Source organism: Elaeis guineensis, chromosome 13, assembly GCF_000442705.2.
Source record: "Elaeis guineensis isolate ETL-2024a chromosome 13, EG11, whole genome shotgun sequence".
In the NCBI taxonomy this organism is placed as follows: domain Eukaryota; kingdom Viridiplantae; phylum Streptophyta; class Magnoliopsida; order Arecales; family Arecaceae; genus Elaeis; species Elaeis guineensis.
In genome coordinates this window covers 16,248,844-16,264,968 of record NC_026005.2, presented here as the reverse complement: position 1 = coordinate 16,264,968, position 16,125 = coordinate 16,248,844, and the positions used below count along the sequence as shown (strand labels likewise).

Here is a 16,125-nt window from a genome sequence, read left to right as displayed (position 1 = left end):
TGATGGGACTCAGTCCAAGTGCTAGATGGTTTTCAGCAATTCTAAACTCCTTGGAGAAGTTATCCAAACTTTCTGGAGTAGTTGACAATAGTTGGCAGTAGTTTTGAGAAGTTTCTAGTGGTTGGGAGAGTTGTCGACCATCTTTATATAATTTGCATATATGCTGGCCCTTGGCAGCAAGCCATGGGAATATTTTCTTAGTGAGATTCAGAGACTTTAGGTGGGTCTCTTGTTTCCTGATTATATGGATATTAAATAAAAAAGATACATGTGATTTCTCTATGTGCCTTCAGTGTTTGCTTTTGTTTGGCTTGTTATTATAATCCTTGGGGTGGGGATTGTGAAAAGACTGACTGGATAGCATGTGTTAGGATCATTATTGGATACTATTTTCTCGCTATACTACTACAACTAGACTCATGTCGATAGCATTAGTGATGTTCATAACCATGAAAAGATTTGTGTGAAATAAAGAATACAATGATTTCTATGATTCAGCATGATTGATACTATTAGACCAAATCAATTTCAAGGTACTGTCCATGAATCATATATTTTTCAAAAATCATGGCCACATATTGTGTTATCTATTGTTCAGCCCAAGAGTCATTTTTAAAATAAAATATTTTCAAAATTTTGAGATCATAGTTAATATTGCCCAAATGGTGGAATGTGAGAATTTTTCTAATTACGGGCTACCATTATTTATTTATTTATTTATTTTATTAAAAATGGGCTGATTATATGATTCGAATTAATGGATATGCATGTAAGTCCAATGTTGTTAGTGATCCTTATATTTTAAGCTATGTGGGCCTTATGTTGGATGGTGTGGTCGGAGCGGCACAGTATAAGTCTGAACCCGACTTGAGCCCATGATGAGAGGGCTTGTTAGGATTTAGTTTTAATGGCTAGATCCTTTTTTTACTTCCTATAAATATCATGAGATTAGTTCTCAGACTTGTCCGATCGAATAGCCACCTATTGAGAGGAAGTTGGGGAGATAGGTTTGGTCTTCGATGTTCATCTGAGCATCCATGATTGAGTTTTGAGAATCAACGATGAATACAGGTATGCATCCTAAATCTTGATTTATAAATCTCTTACATATAGAGATCTGTTCTTGTTATGGTTTGTGTTCTAATTTTTTGCTTGAGATTTATGAAAAATCTTAACAATTGGTATTAGAGCAGTGATATTTTTGTAGAGGATTAGAATCAAATAAAGAATTGATTTGATTTGATGTAAGCAATTAAAAAAAATTGATAAAGAAAAGGGATGGATCTCCCTATGGCCGTACCCTTTTCTCCCTTCCTTCTCGTCGGTTGGACCAATTTTCGATGGGATCATGCTCGAGCAGATCCGACGATGACCAAGATGAGCCAATGATGAGGGGCTAGTGATTTTCATCCAGATCCAAGGTTCCAAACAAAAAAAAATGAAAGGGGCCATCGACTCCTCCACCCCGTGCCCTCCTCTCCTTTTAAGAGCAGTCGATCGAAACTGGCAGGCGATCGGATCCAGCGGCCGACAGAGAAGGTTGGAAAGAGGACGACGGTCAGCCTCCCACCGACCGCCTAGGCAAGCTTGCATCATCAAGTTGACCATGATTTTTGGCAGACTCAGTGCTGAAACTAGATTGAATATCAGCATATCTATATCTATATTTATTTTATCTGACAAATATAAATATAGATACGGATATTATTCAAATATAAAAATTTATATCTATATTTATTTTAAATGGATATTGATACAATTCGGATATTGGAAGTATGAATATAATTAAGAATATAACTTAGATAATTAAACTTTATAATTATAGAATCAAAGATATTACTAAATAAATGATAAATCAAGTTAATAACATATTCATATAGTTGTATATTTTTTTAAAAAATTAATAAATAATATATAAAATTATATAGGATTACATGTAAATTTGAATATTCAGATATGGATGGATAGTTTTCTATCTATATCCATATCTATTTTTCTTTGATGGATGTGAATATGAATATGAATATTAATTGATCTACAAATTTTATGTATATCCAAATTAATTTGAATACGAAAATGGATCTGAACGAATAATATCCATATCACTTTCACCCCCAAGTGGGTTATATATTTTGGCTGCCATATCCGAAATGCATGGATAATTTGGTCCCCAAGAATCCAAGAGGCTAAATTTGTAAAAGATCGTTAAAAAAAAAAAAAAATTTTTTTTCCTTGCAAAACTGTCTACGAAGAGATGTTTTTTCTTGTAAAATCTATCGATTTAATTTCTGATACACCTAATTTCTGAATTTTCATTATATTTTCCCACTTCTATTTTTTTTTATGAAAAAGAAAAAATAGACATAAACAAGGCTTTGTCCTATAAATAATATATATATATATATATTGAAATACAAGTAGTTATGGCAATGTAAACAAGTTTAATTAACATAACTATGCCTTCTTTATATTTATTTCTTAAAATTATCTGAGAGGAGTAAGATCTGATTTCGTTTCTTAGACCTAGTGTATTCCCAGGCCGCTCTTTCTCCTTGGTCCTCCAGAAGAATAAAATAGGCCTCCAACACTTCCCGTCGCTGTTCCTCCTTCCCTCTGAAGACGAACCAGAATGGTGACCATGGCGTCCGCGGAGCATCACCGTCTCCTCCTCCCCCAATTCCTCTCCTCCGACCTCTGTAAGGTACTATCTCTCCCTCTTTCGCTCCCTGGCTTCCTTTTCTTCTACCATATATGGGCATAAAAGTTAATTCTAGGGGGACTTCGTGTTAGGAGCTGGAGTTCATCCACCGGAGCTGCGGCACGGTGGGATATCGCCCCAACGTATTCTCCACGACCCTCTCCCACCTCATCGCCACCAACTGCGCTCACCTCATTCTCCCTTTTCTCTCCATCAGGGAGAGTCTCAAGGAGAAGGTCGAGGAGTCCTTCGGATGCGAGTTCGAGCTCTTCATCGAGTTCACCGGCCTCATCAGGTCCCAAGTCCTCATCTTTTTTCCATTCAAATGCTTCTTTGATTGTTCTCGAGGATACATCGTGAAATATCATCACGCTTTCTACCTAATTTCGTGTCTCTTGGAGATTGGATTGGATAGTAGATGAAAATAGCGGGAGATCATTGGAACATTTGATGCCCTTTTCCTGGTTTTGGGGAATATGACAGTTCAATGGCTTATCTTTTGACTCAACCTGGGAAGGACATCATGCATTGAATTTCCCGTGCAACACTTGAAGACTATATTATATTAGCTTTTTTTCTCTTGGGTGCAAAGAAAGCTATGTAATAGGAAAAGGGAAGGATGATTCTTTTCCGAGGAAAAAGAACAAAATTTGAATTTTTATTGGTTCTCGTTGGTAGAAAAAACATGATCATTCGATACTCTAGAAAAAAGAAGTTCAGCATTTCATTTTCTGGCACTTTTTTTGGGAGAAAATTTAAGGTCGAATTTTCTGGCAATTATGGCTAATGATTTTCCCTATTTTAAGCTTCTCCTTAAAACAAAACAACTGAAGAAAAAAGAATTTTCCAAGGGATAAATGTTCCTTAGTCATTCTCCCTATAAGCAAACATACCACTTTTATTGTTTTCCTGATGTCCTTTTCCTACTCTCTGCACGGTTCAATACCATCATCAACAACTCTGCTGTCAAAAGATATTTAAATATAATTTTTAATTTTTTTTACATGGACTAACTGAGGTATTAAATTGAGGTCTTATTTCGCTTGTCAAGATTGTTTAATTTTTAAGTATCTATTTGAGGTGCGGAGCTTATTGATTAGGTAACTCTAGATCTGGAACTTTAGACAAATTGTCACTGGTGTTATGCATCTGAATTAATTTGTCGTTGGTGATGGCTGGTCGACATGATATATGAATGGTTTTCCATTATGCAGTTGGTGCAAAGGAGCATATATTGGATGGCACAGTGATGACAATAGGTCTTATCTTAAGCAAAGAGATTTTACGGTACATACCTATCATCTGGAACATTTCACTTTCATGACCATTTCTATCTTGTACATGTCCAGATTTATGAATTATGTCCAACTCTTTGTCGTTTCTAGAATAATGAAATGGAATCACATAGTGTTTATTCATGTTAGTGCTTAGATATTGGTAATCAGGGAATCTTTTGCCTTCATGAAATAATGAAATATAATCACATGGTGTTTATTCATGTTAGTGCTCAGATACCAGCAATCAGGGAATATTTTGCCTTCACGAGTTTGTTGTTTCTGTCAGTCCTGTATAACTCATGCGCATCTTTACTATCCTAGTGCTATTTAGTTGAACTGTGGAGTTGTAGTTTTAGTCCTGAAAATGTAGTTTCCCAGTTTTCTAGTTTTATATTCTCATATATCCCTAGTAAAAATCATTACTTTTTTTAAAAATAAGGCTCCTTTTCTTTTGTCATTACAATTTATATTCTCCCTAACAACTTCCCTTTTATTTCATAAAAGGCAGTTTGCTACTTAAACAGTCACGGAAAGGATTTCAAAGGTGGAATATTTCACTTTAAAGATGGGGAACCTTCATCCCTTGCGCCAGTTGCTGGAGTAAGTAGTCCATCAGTGGTCTTCTCTTCCTTTAGAAAGATATTACCTTTTGTTATGTAAAAAGCTGTAGTCTTCTAGTTTTTGCATTATACAAGATCTGTTGTTTATTATGGCATGGAAGGAAGTACTTGTTTGAAATGGCTGATGCTAGCATTGTAATTATTATATAAAGTTATCTAGCATCCCTGTGGAATGAAGAGTTTGATGTTTCTTAATAATTGCTTGTTATTTCTTTTAGGATGTTGTCATCTATACGGCTGACAATCGCAACATTCATTCTGTAGATGAGGTGTGTTCCCATTCCCTTAAACTTGTTCCATAACTTTCCTTGCTGAGATATCCTTTGCTTTTGCTGAATACATGACTTGGCTTTGATCTCTGGATTGGATAAACTTTAATGGCATCTTACTCCATTTCATGGTCTTCCGCTCCTTCTATGTCTGTATTTATATGTTTTGAACTGGAGCTGGTTTGTCTTGGTAGTCAAGTAGTAGATAGGCATTGTAGTAGCCAAAAAGAGGCCAGCATTTTCTCATGTGTGGTCTGCTATGAGGATTAATTGAATCCAATATCTCTGTCAGCATGCCATTTATTTGAGAACAAGCTGAAATGAATATCCCTGTGGTTGCCAGTCAGGAAGTTGTATCACTATCTTTTTCTATTTGGCAGAATTTCTTGTGCTTTAAAATGTCAATACTCCAAAAGATTGTGTAGTATGACCAGAGTTCTACCCTGATATATCCTGCATGTGATCGTGATATGCCCTTAGTCTATGGGCATGTTATGTTTAAGTTTAGATGCACACACAGATCTATCAATTACATGAAGAATGAAGGTAAAAGGATCAGAAAGAGGAGTGAAAGAGTACTGAAAGTTATATATGGAAGTGCAATATTAAGCTCATAAAAGGAAAGTAAGCCAGAGATAACTAACAACTTATTTAATCATCTGACAAATGAAGAACTTCTTAGTAGTAAAATCCAGGATAAAACCAAATTTTAGAACTCCATGGGGACAGCAGATGCCGGGCATTTGGACATGACAGGGACGATAAGAGAGGTGGAAGAGGAGAGGATAGGAGGAGAGAGTGAGAGTGGGGAGGGGAGGGGAGAGGAATGAAGGATAGGAGAAGGGAATGGGGAGGATGCGGCCAAGAGATATTTGGATGGGTAAGAGGCATGGTATTCCGTATCGATCCGAACCGGCTGGTACATCCCATATCGTACTGTACTGACAGGGAACTGGTTCGGTTCAGGTCGATTTTTCAGAAAATAGCTTGAACCAGATCAAACCGGTCGGTTCGGTACGGTATCGGCCCAAACCAACCGATACCGTGCGATTTGGTCCGATACGGTGCAGTATAGTACAGTATCGGTTCGGTCTTGGTCGGCTTGATTTTTTTTTTTTTTTTTTGTCGTTGGGTGGGATTTTTTTTAAAATTTTTTATTATCAGTATGGTCCGGCACTGTACGGTACCATACCGTACCGATTAAGAACTGGTACAGGCCTCGATACCGATTTCTGAAACCTTGATAAGAGGTTTAGATAAAATATGATTTGACTTATGATGTATTGTTAACTATAATATGTTACTGCATTTATGTGATTTTATGTACTAATTATGCCCGAGTAGGCAAAGGTCATTAGGTCTGCCTTGGCCTTGTTTGAATTGGTGTGGACGTAGATTTTGGAGCCTGGCTTGGGCCTGATGCCCTTTTCTTTTAGCCTAGGCCTAGCCCAGAGGCAGGTAGCGTTGGCCCGTAACGTATTGTGATAATACAGCACAATACAAAACAATACAGTAGAATACAGTATAATACAATACAAATATATGGAAGTGCAATATTAAGCTCATAAAAGAAAAGTAAACCAGAGATAACTAACAAGTTATTTAATCATCTGACAAATGAAGAACTTCTTAGTAGTGAAATCCAGGATAAAACCAAATTTTAGAACTCCATGGGGACAGCAGGTGCTGGGCATTTGGACATGACAGGGACAATAGGAGAGGTGGAAGAGGAGATGATAGGAGAAGAGAGTGAGAGTGGGGAGGGAAGGGGAGAGGAATGAAGGATAGGAGAAGAGAATAGGGAGGATGAGGCCAAGAGAGATTTGGATGAGTAAGGGGTTTAGATAAAATATGATTTGACTTATGATGTATTGTTAACTATAATATGTTACTGCATTTATGTGATTTTATGTACTAATTATGCCTGAGTAGGCTAAGGTCATTAGGTCAGCCTTGGCCTTGTCTGAATTGGTGTGGGCCTGGATTTTGGAGCCTGGCTTGGGCCTGATGCCCTTTTCTTTTAGCCTAGGCCTAGCCCAGATGCAGGTAACATTGGCCTGTAACATATTGTGATAATACAGCACAATACAAAACAATACAGTAGAATACAGTATGATACAATACAAATATATGATATCATTGGTTTGAGGTTAATTGCTCAGCCAGAGACCATTTCATTGAAGGGGCTTCGGCTTTCAATGGACTGAATACACTTCGTCCATTTCTCCTAAATTGGTCCATAGCAGGAATTCAGTTCAGCTCCATTTTGGGCCAACAAAATGTCTGAAATGGGCTCCGCCTGGCCTGAACTGAGTTTAGATGTCCAGTTGTGGGCAACCAAACAGGTCTTTTAGTCCAAGCAGCCCATTAACTTTGCTGCACAAAGATGTTAGAGAAGAGTTGCTGCATTGGTTTTCTTGTGCCAGGAACCTTTTTGGTTTTCTTCAACTATTCAGAGTATTAAATAAACCCTGGCTTTTGATGACTAGTATTCTAAACCATTAAAAGATTTCCCTTTTTAATGTCTCCTTGATGATTTGATCCACTTTATGATTTCACAGGTTATTGATGGTGAAAGACTCACATTAACTCTTTGGTTCACCCGTGACAGTGCACATGATGAGGATGCCAAGCTGATCACTCTTCTCTCTCGGTTATTATTGACCCGAGAAGATGATGAACGTAATTCTAACCTGCCTTTGCCAGCATCTGATAACATGTATTGGTTTTCTCATGGGGATTCGGGTTTTGATATACGCTGTGCCAGGCTGCAAATCCTTGGGTTTAGTTTCTATTCATCCAGTGATGGCAAATATGATGCATCTGATACATCACAGGACCCTTTGGAGCTACTTGTGAAGCCCTTGCGAATTGGTAGAGGGAATGAAATTTTTGAGAAGGAATTCATCAACAGTTTGCATGCTCTGCAGGTAATTTCTTGACAGAACCATTAAAAAATTATTCTTCTTTACTCAACCGACGGTATAGTGTGGTTACTGTGGTAGGCTTTTTGTTCTTCTTGCTTAAATTACTTCAGTCAAATTGGTTGGACTAGGATATTGCAATGCAACATTTCTGATATTGCAATGCTTCTTGATTCCATGAAAAATCTATAGGATTCCATGAAAACTGATGAGCTTATTTCTGCAATTCATCTAACAGGTTAAGCGATTTAGAAGTGTTCTCGTGGTTAAAACTGCGGACCCCTTTTAGGAATCAAAAATAGGACTGATAAAGGAACCAACCGTTGATACAACCTGTTTGGTGAAACATCTCGATAGAGAGGCTTGTCATTTAAATGGTTTCACAAGAGTTTGTCAAACCATTCAACATTATTGCACAGTGAGATAATTAACTAAATTAATTGAGGTTCGCTGGTCCTGAAACTTCATGTTGTGAAGACTGTTATTACCAGGTCCATATTTAATACTAATATTGTCATCTGCTCTAATTGGTAATATAAAATCTTCAATTATTCAAGTGCATGAGTCCACTAAAACTTGTTCTATTATTGCTATTTATTTTTGTATTTGCTAATTCTATCTTTTAAACAGGTGGTGCAATTCTACTACTGGAAAGCCCCTGGATTGATCTCAGAAACAAGAGAAACTGGGACTGCCATGGGATCGGCCCAACATTCTCAGATAGAGAAGTCTAGCAACTTAGAATTGGTGTTGCCATGCAATCACAAACTTGCTGAGACGGTTTTAGGCCTCATGTCGTATGATGATTCAAATCTTTCCTTTAACTGGAATGACTGTGCACTTGCGGTTAGCAGGTGGGAAGACTATATACGTAGATTATATGGAGACTTGTCAATTCTTATGCCATATTGGGTAGCCCAGCAGGCTGTATTCTTTGTCGATCCTGCTGAGCTGAAGAAATGAAATGAATGATCTTTCAATTATGCTGAAAGCTATTGCAATTTAATTATTCTATGCCTCTTTTAGCAAATTTGATGTCCCTCTGAAACTGTTGGCAGGGGAAATACTTTATTCTTTTTTAGCACTTCAGAATTATGACATGCACTGTCAATTTTTTTTTTCTGCTGGTATGTTTCCAACGACAGGCACAGCCATTTTTTTTTTCCTGCTGGTATGTTTGCAACTGTCGTTGGGCAGAGAGGATATAATCGCCCAGAAAGTGAATAAACAGACTGTAGTTTATCTATCTAAAACTTTTTTTGATCAAATGTGTCTTGGCCTCAATTCCTTTGGATGATAATGACATCTACTACAATCATCCTCAAATCTGTTTGTTCTACACAAAATAACATTCAGTGTGCTTTTTGGTGGGGTGCTCTAGGCAAGAAATGTCATCTATATATAAGGTTACGGAATCCATTTCAAAAACTTAAGCATTCGAGGATATTGGTGTTAGAGAAATGAGAGCAATTAATAGTGCTCTTCTTATTGAAAGAAGGTTGGTGAATGTTGATGAAACCAAATCGGCTATTAGGTTTATTATTTCAGCCAAAATACTTATCAAAAGATGGTCTACGGCAAGTAAAAGTCCTTTACCGTGAGTTCTCATGCATGGCCCAGTATTATGTCATGCAGGAAAATTTTGAAAGTTGATATTTATTGGAGTTGCTTCAGGCTCGAAGTCTGGAGTAGAATGAATCGATTTGGACGAGATAAAATTGGAGCAATTCTTGTGATCTGACAAAAACTTCTCTAATCTACAAAATTAATCAAGAAATCAGATGGAGATCTTTCAGTTCTTGGCCTTCCGATGCTTAAGTCAATTCGAGCCTCGAGAACAAAGATAGAAAAAAATAGAAGAGCAAAAAAAATTGGATGGAACTGAAAAAGAACTGAGTAAGAGCCAAGAATTTGGTTTGATTTCTTACTGGCAGAGTTTTTCTTAATTTTTGAGAGTTAGACTTATCGATGGAGGATCTCTGACTCTATTTATAGAGGAGATGATGAGACTGTTCTAGAATTTGTTAAGTCGTTAGGAGAGTTTATTAGGCAGTTAGAGAACCATGTATAAATGGACTGATGTACAGCTGTGCATACAGACTAAACATGAGATCGTAGCCAGCTGTGGTCTTGTAAAGAAAATCACTATAGACATTTAGAGAATAACCAAGTACGTCATAAGAATAGTTCACTCAGTATAAAGTCGGAGTGAAATAAGGATGCCATAATATTTCAATATAGAGAAGACCAAGATTCAGATCAGTATATACCCAACCTGAATATTTCTGTCAGAAGAAGAGTCGTCCGGAGAGTATAAGGATGTCTTTTATACAGATCGATAAAATACCGATCTGAATCTGGTTTATAGGTAAGTTGGTATGCTGGGATTTGACGCTTTAAGATTGATATCTCCTCGATCTCGCATGATGATGCTATGTGTCTTGAAAATAGTTTAATGCACCAACATTTTGCCCCCCACTTCCTATGTCCGAGGTGATAATTTTTTGATCGAATTAGAAAGTTAGAGTTTGTTCATAAAGTTTTTACCAATTTGAGAAGTATTCGCCATAAAAGCTGGATTTTACCGGTCGAGATGTTTTATTTCCGAATAAGCCTTTTTTGGTTGGGATATCAACCATCTAGAAGATCTCATCTCCATATTTGCTTCATCTTGGTTGTTTACCGACTAAGAGATCTTATCTTTGCTCTTAAATTTTTGATTTGATTTTCACCGGTCAAGAGATTTTATCTCTGCATTTGACTTTTAGATCAATTTTTTACCGACCAAGAGATCTTATCTTCGTGCTTGAATTTTCGATCTGATTTTCATCGGCTAGAAAATCTTACAGTCATATTTGACTTTTGGTTCGGTATTCAATCGATCAGGATATCTTATCTCCATATTTTACCTTGAAATTTTTCGGATGGATGTCGTTGCCATCTAAAATAAATGTGCCACATCTTGAGAGCAAAAAAATCAATTGTCTGGTTGAAAACGAAGGGATTTGACCTTTCAGAAAATGATCCGTTATATCTTCCATCATCATTGCTTAGACGGGCGATTTGAAAATATCAAATAACAATACGACAAATGTCAATTCCTGGTTGGTTTATCAGTTTGGACATGGATCGGTCCGACGTGGCAGGATCTGAGGGAAGGGACACCTAACCACCGTCTGATCGAGTGTTGGATTGACGCCAAGTGGCACAAATCGACAAGGAGATCAGTTAATCTTAACCGTTGGTCCACCTATAAAAAGTTTGTCCCCTAGTCACTGTTCATTTTTTTCATTATCTTGCAGAGGTGCTGCTGAAATATTTTCAAAAGCTTCTCAACACTGAACGATCACCGAAGACAGTGAGGAGCCTCACCGAAGCAAGAGAGGAAGAGTCCATTTCATCTCTTGGAGAGTTTCATCTATCTTTTTTAGGTACCAGTCCTCCCTCACTTGCTCTTTTTCAACTGTAGGGTAGCCCCTCTTCTTCTTTCGAGTCTTCTTTTTTTTTTGTACTTTGCTTTCGAGAAATATATCCCACAGAACTAGAAAGAGGAAGGAGACCATAGATGAGCCATAGGTTAGGTTAACCCAGCCCCTACTGGCCATAGAGTTAGAAAATGTATCCTCGGACCCTAAGATAGACCTGTTAGGCGAGAGGAGTTCAGATCACAGCACGGAATCTTCCATGCATGATCTCACAGATTATCTCGGTCCAGAGATAGAGGGATCTATCTTGATCGAAGAGAACCTCACAACACTTAAAGATAAGTATGATATACCCGATGAATATAAAATGCTAGTGTCGGGTCAGGAAGGTCAAGTCTCTGAACCTCCTAAGGGCAACATAGCCTTCTATAATGAGTCTCTTTGGTCTGGCTTATGATTTTCATTGCATCTTTTTTTCTATAATGTCTTTGATTTCTATAGAGTCCACTTCACTCAAATAACTTCAAATATCTTTAGAATGATCATAGTATTCATCATCATATGCGACTTCCTTCGTATAGACCTTAGGATCTCCTTGTTTAGATCTCTAGTCTTTTTAAAAAGACATCCGAGTGAGAAAGACTGATGGTACTTCTCACCTCGAAAGAGTTGTAAATTCGGACCTAGCCTGTCTTCTTCTATTCATGACTGGAAAGACCATTTTTTCTTTGTCTGAGCTTCCATTTCATGGGGTTTTAGGACTTTATAGGGGCATCCGAACATCAAACATAATTCTCATGATGAAATTCTCTTTGGGGATGAGGTGGCTCACTCAATCCGGATCACCACCAAAATATCCAAGCTCTCCACTTTGATAAACGATCAGGTGTTGTATAATACTGGAATCAGTCTATACTCTCCTCGGGATAAGATCGAACTATTTTATTTTTAACTTTTTTCTTTTGTCTTCAATGTTCTAAATAGTATATTTGATGCAGAGATGAGGTTCAATCCAACAAAGGTCAAGGAGAGGAAGAGGAAGGATCAATCAAAATCATCTGCTACTATTTCCGCATCAAAAAGAGTTAAAGGTGCGGATCCTCTTCCGGCCCCGACGCCATCCCGATCTTCATCAGCAACCCCATCTCCGATCACCTTGGGGAGAAGCGAAGCCTTCTGAGGACCGCAAAGCTCTTCCCAAGCATTGTCATTGGAGCCGCCTTGCCAACCCATCGTAGTGAGAATCAAGAACAACAGTGCCCGACCTATACCGCCTTCCAAAGAGCCCGAGCACAAACCGACTACACTCTTTAGGGCACCATCCAGTTCGGCTGAAGGGGATGCCGTCACAAGAATGTCACTTCTAGAGTGACCCAGACTAGGCTGAGATCTCCTCGAATCTATCATGCCGATCATCGATCTGGAGGCGTGTCGGAAGAATAAGCCCGAAGAGATCGCCAACCATGGATTTGAATAACTCATGCATATAAGTATTTCTTTTTTTTCTTCTATTTTCTTCTTTTCTTCTCTTTTTTTTTTACTTCGGTGTATGATCGATCTGAATTTCTTGTCCTACAGGCTGCTGTATATTTTAAAGTCATGTATGAGAATATGATCCATCTGTTGAAAAATAAAGAAGCCATGGATGCCAATTTACTCATCCTCCAAGAGGAGAAAAAAAGGAATCCGAACTCGTCGTCGAACTCAAACACCAACTCGAAAAGAAGCTGAAGGTCTTGAAGGAAAAGAACCAGAACTTGTTGGATCTTTAGTGAAAAATAAATGAGCAGGAGAAGAAAATCTTTGACCTGTACACTATTGCTGAGAAAAATAAAGAACTGAAGTCAAAGCCTAAAAAGGCAGAAAAAGTCAATGAAGCTCACGAGAAGGCCATTGAGGCCCTGAAGAGACGATAAAGGAGTAGGACAAGGCGGCAAAGAGAGTGAAACTATACAAGGCTTCCGAGGAGTTCGATGATGAAGTATCTGAGAGCTCTGAGGATGCTTATGACTATACCTTCAGCCAATGCCACAACCTGATCAAGAAGCTATATCCTGAGATGGACATCTCCAAGATCACTTTAAAGGTGGTCGTCGAGATGGGCATAAAGGGGGATCTTGAATTGCCCCTCGAAGTGGTAGAGGAGCCAGCAAAAGAATCGGATCGACCAACTACCAAGGTGAATGTAACAGAAGTCATAGCTGTGGAGCCCATATCTGTGGTATCCCCGATGAAGACTGAAAACTTCGAGGCTGGTAAGAAATCGGAGCCTGCCCCGACTGTGGAACCTGCCATTACTGACATTGAGAAGCCGGAGCAACCCAAGAAGGAATCGACTAAGGAGAGCTCCAACACATCGGTGATCATTCATTAGAAATTTTTTTTCTTCTCGGGATGTATCGAGCTGACACAGTTCTTTTTGTTTCTCTTTTCCTTTTCTGAAATATGTAAACCCGATGTGGGTTCTTATCTTTGTAACTTCTTTAAATATCAATGTAAAGGATATTTTCTTAAAGTATTTGAGTCATGTAGTCTAGCAAACCTCATCACTTGCCAAGATGAAATAATCATACGTATCTTTATAAATCAGCAGTATTGAAAATCGATAACTAATTCAACAAAATTGAAGATTGGTAACTTTAAATTCACCCACCATCAATTAATTAAAAATAGACTAGACATACCTTTATTTGCATGACTGTGGACAGATCAAGCTTTAAAATTTGATTCGAAAGTTAGAGTTTTCAAGAGAACCCAAAGATAATCTCACTCTAGATATCAATGTAACCTCATATTGGTAAGAAACCGATATAAAACCCCTTACGGAATTTTATCAGACTGAAATCCAAATTAACGTATCATGTTCAACGGGGCTTTACCAGATTGAAATTCAGATTAAGATATCATGCCCTACAAGACTTTATCGGACTGAAATCTAGATTGACGTATCATGCCCTATGGGGCTTTATTGGATTAGAATCCGGATTAAGATATCGTGCCCTACAAAGCTTTATCAGATTGAAATTCAGATTCAGATATCATGTCCTATGGGGTTTTACTGGATGAAAATCTGGATTAAGATATCGTGCCCTACAAAGCTTTACCGGACTAAAATTCGGTTTAACATATCATGCCCTACGGGACTTTACCAGATTGGAATCCAGATTAAGATATCGTGCCCTATGAGACTTTATCAGATTAAAATCTGGATTAACGTATCATGCCCTACGAGATTTTATCGGATTAAAATCTGAATTAAGATATCATACCCTATGGGGCTTTACCGATTTAAGAACCAAATCTCGATACATGGGAGGAAATGATGTACAAGAAAGAGCTTGTTAAAGTATTTTTATTTTTAATATTTTTTGAGATTTTCATAATTTCAAGTACGGAAAACAACAGATCCGTCTAAATTTTTGATTCTATAAGCTCTTGGACGAATTGCATCAATGACTCGATAAGACCTTTCCCAATTGGGAGCCAGTTTACCTTGCTTAGTAGGTTTTGAAACTTCTGCTTATCTCAGGATGAGGTCATCCTTTTGAAATAATTTCAGCTTCACTTAGGCATTATAATACTTAGATCCTCTATTTATAGACTGTCATTCTGGTATGAGCTTGTTCCCTCACTTCATCGAGAAGATTCATATCGGTCCTTAATCGATCAAAGTTGGTTGCCTCATGAAAAGTTTTGACTCTGTCAGATAATAAGCTAATTTTTATTGGGATCATAGCTTCAATCCCATAAGTGAGCCTGAAAAGAGTTTTTCTTGTCGGAATCTGATGTGTGGTTCGGTATGCCCATAATACAGTCTGTAGCTCTTCAATCTATAAATCTTTAGCATTAGTGAGTCTTATTTTCAGACCATAAAGGATAGTTCTATTTGTTACTTCAGCCTCACTATTCTACTGTGAATGTCCAACAAAAGTGAGTCGGTGATCAATATGAAACTTGGAGCATAATTTTTTGAACTTGGAGTTGTCAAACTGCCGACTATTATCAATGATGATGACCTGAGATAAACCAAACTGGCAGATTATAGATCTCTAGGCAAAATCTTGCATCTTTTTCTCTGTGATTTGGACTAATGGTTTCGCTTCTATCTATTTTGTGAAATTATCAATAGCCACCACCAAAAATTTCTTTGGACCTGCTGCCATCGAGAAATGCCCTAGTATATCCATCCCCCAAATTGCAAAATGCCAAGGGGCGGTAATAGAGATAAGTTCAGCAGCAGATTGATGTTGAATATTAGCATACCTTTGGCATTGATCACATTTGTTGACTGCATCTTTTTGAATAGTTGGGATTTAGTTCAGAAAAATCAGAAGTGGCGAGATGCGATAGAGCATCAGCCTGGACATTTTTCGATCTAGGAATTTGGAGCACTTCAAGCTTCTCAAAATTTTTGGATAGCTTTCTGACATTCTGTAGATAAGGGGCCATCGTGAAATCTTTGGCTTCAAACTGACCTCAAACTTGGATGACCACAAGCTGTCAGTTTGTGAAAATCTTTAATTTTCTGATCCCGAGTTCTTTTGCCATTTTGAGACTCGCCGTTGGGGCTTCATATTCAACGCCATTATTAGAAGTGTTAAAATTTAACCTCAAGGCCTACTTAGTTACAAACGCTTCAGGACTAGCTCGAATCAACCTGGCGCCACTTTCTGAAAAATTTGAAGCTCCACCTACGTGAAGAATCCAAAATGAATTATCATTTTTAGGATCTATCGAGATCGATCCATTATCTGGGATAGTATATTCCATGACAAAATCAGCTAATACCTGACTTTTAACTGCAGTTCGAGGTCAGTTTTGGATGTCAAATTTACTAAGTTCAATGACCCATTTAGCAATCCGATCTAAGGTATCAACTCTTTGTAAAATTGATCTGAACGGCTGATATGTC

General features: G+C 37.8%; 1 protein-coding gene across 1 annotated transcript; it reads left to right on the top strand.

Moving 5' to 3' along the window:
* The first annotated feature begins 2,520 nt into the window (after window positions 1-2,520).
* On the top strand, window positions 2,521-8,797 carry LOC105056385 (uncharacterized). The gene is made up of 7 exons (XM_010938562.4): window positions 2,521-2,701; window positions 2,791-2,993; window positions 3,913-3,985; window positions 4,480-4,575; window positions 4,814-4,864; window positions 7,426-7,794; window positions 8,419-8,797. Exons 1-7 carry the CDS (start codon window positions 2,630-2,632, stop codon window positions 8,749-8,751), a joined length of 1,197 nt encoding a protein of 398 aa, XP_010936864.1. The 5' UTR covers window positions 2,521-2,629; the 3' UTR covers window positions 8,752-8,797.
* Window positions 8,798-16,125: the final 7,328 nt, after the last annotated feature.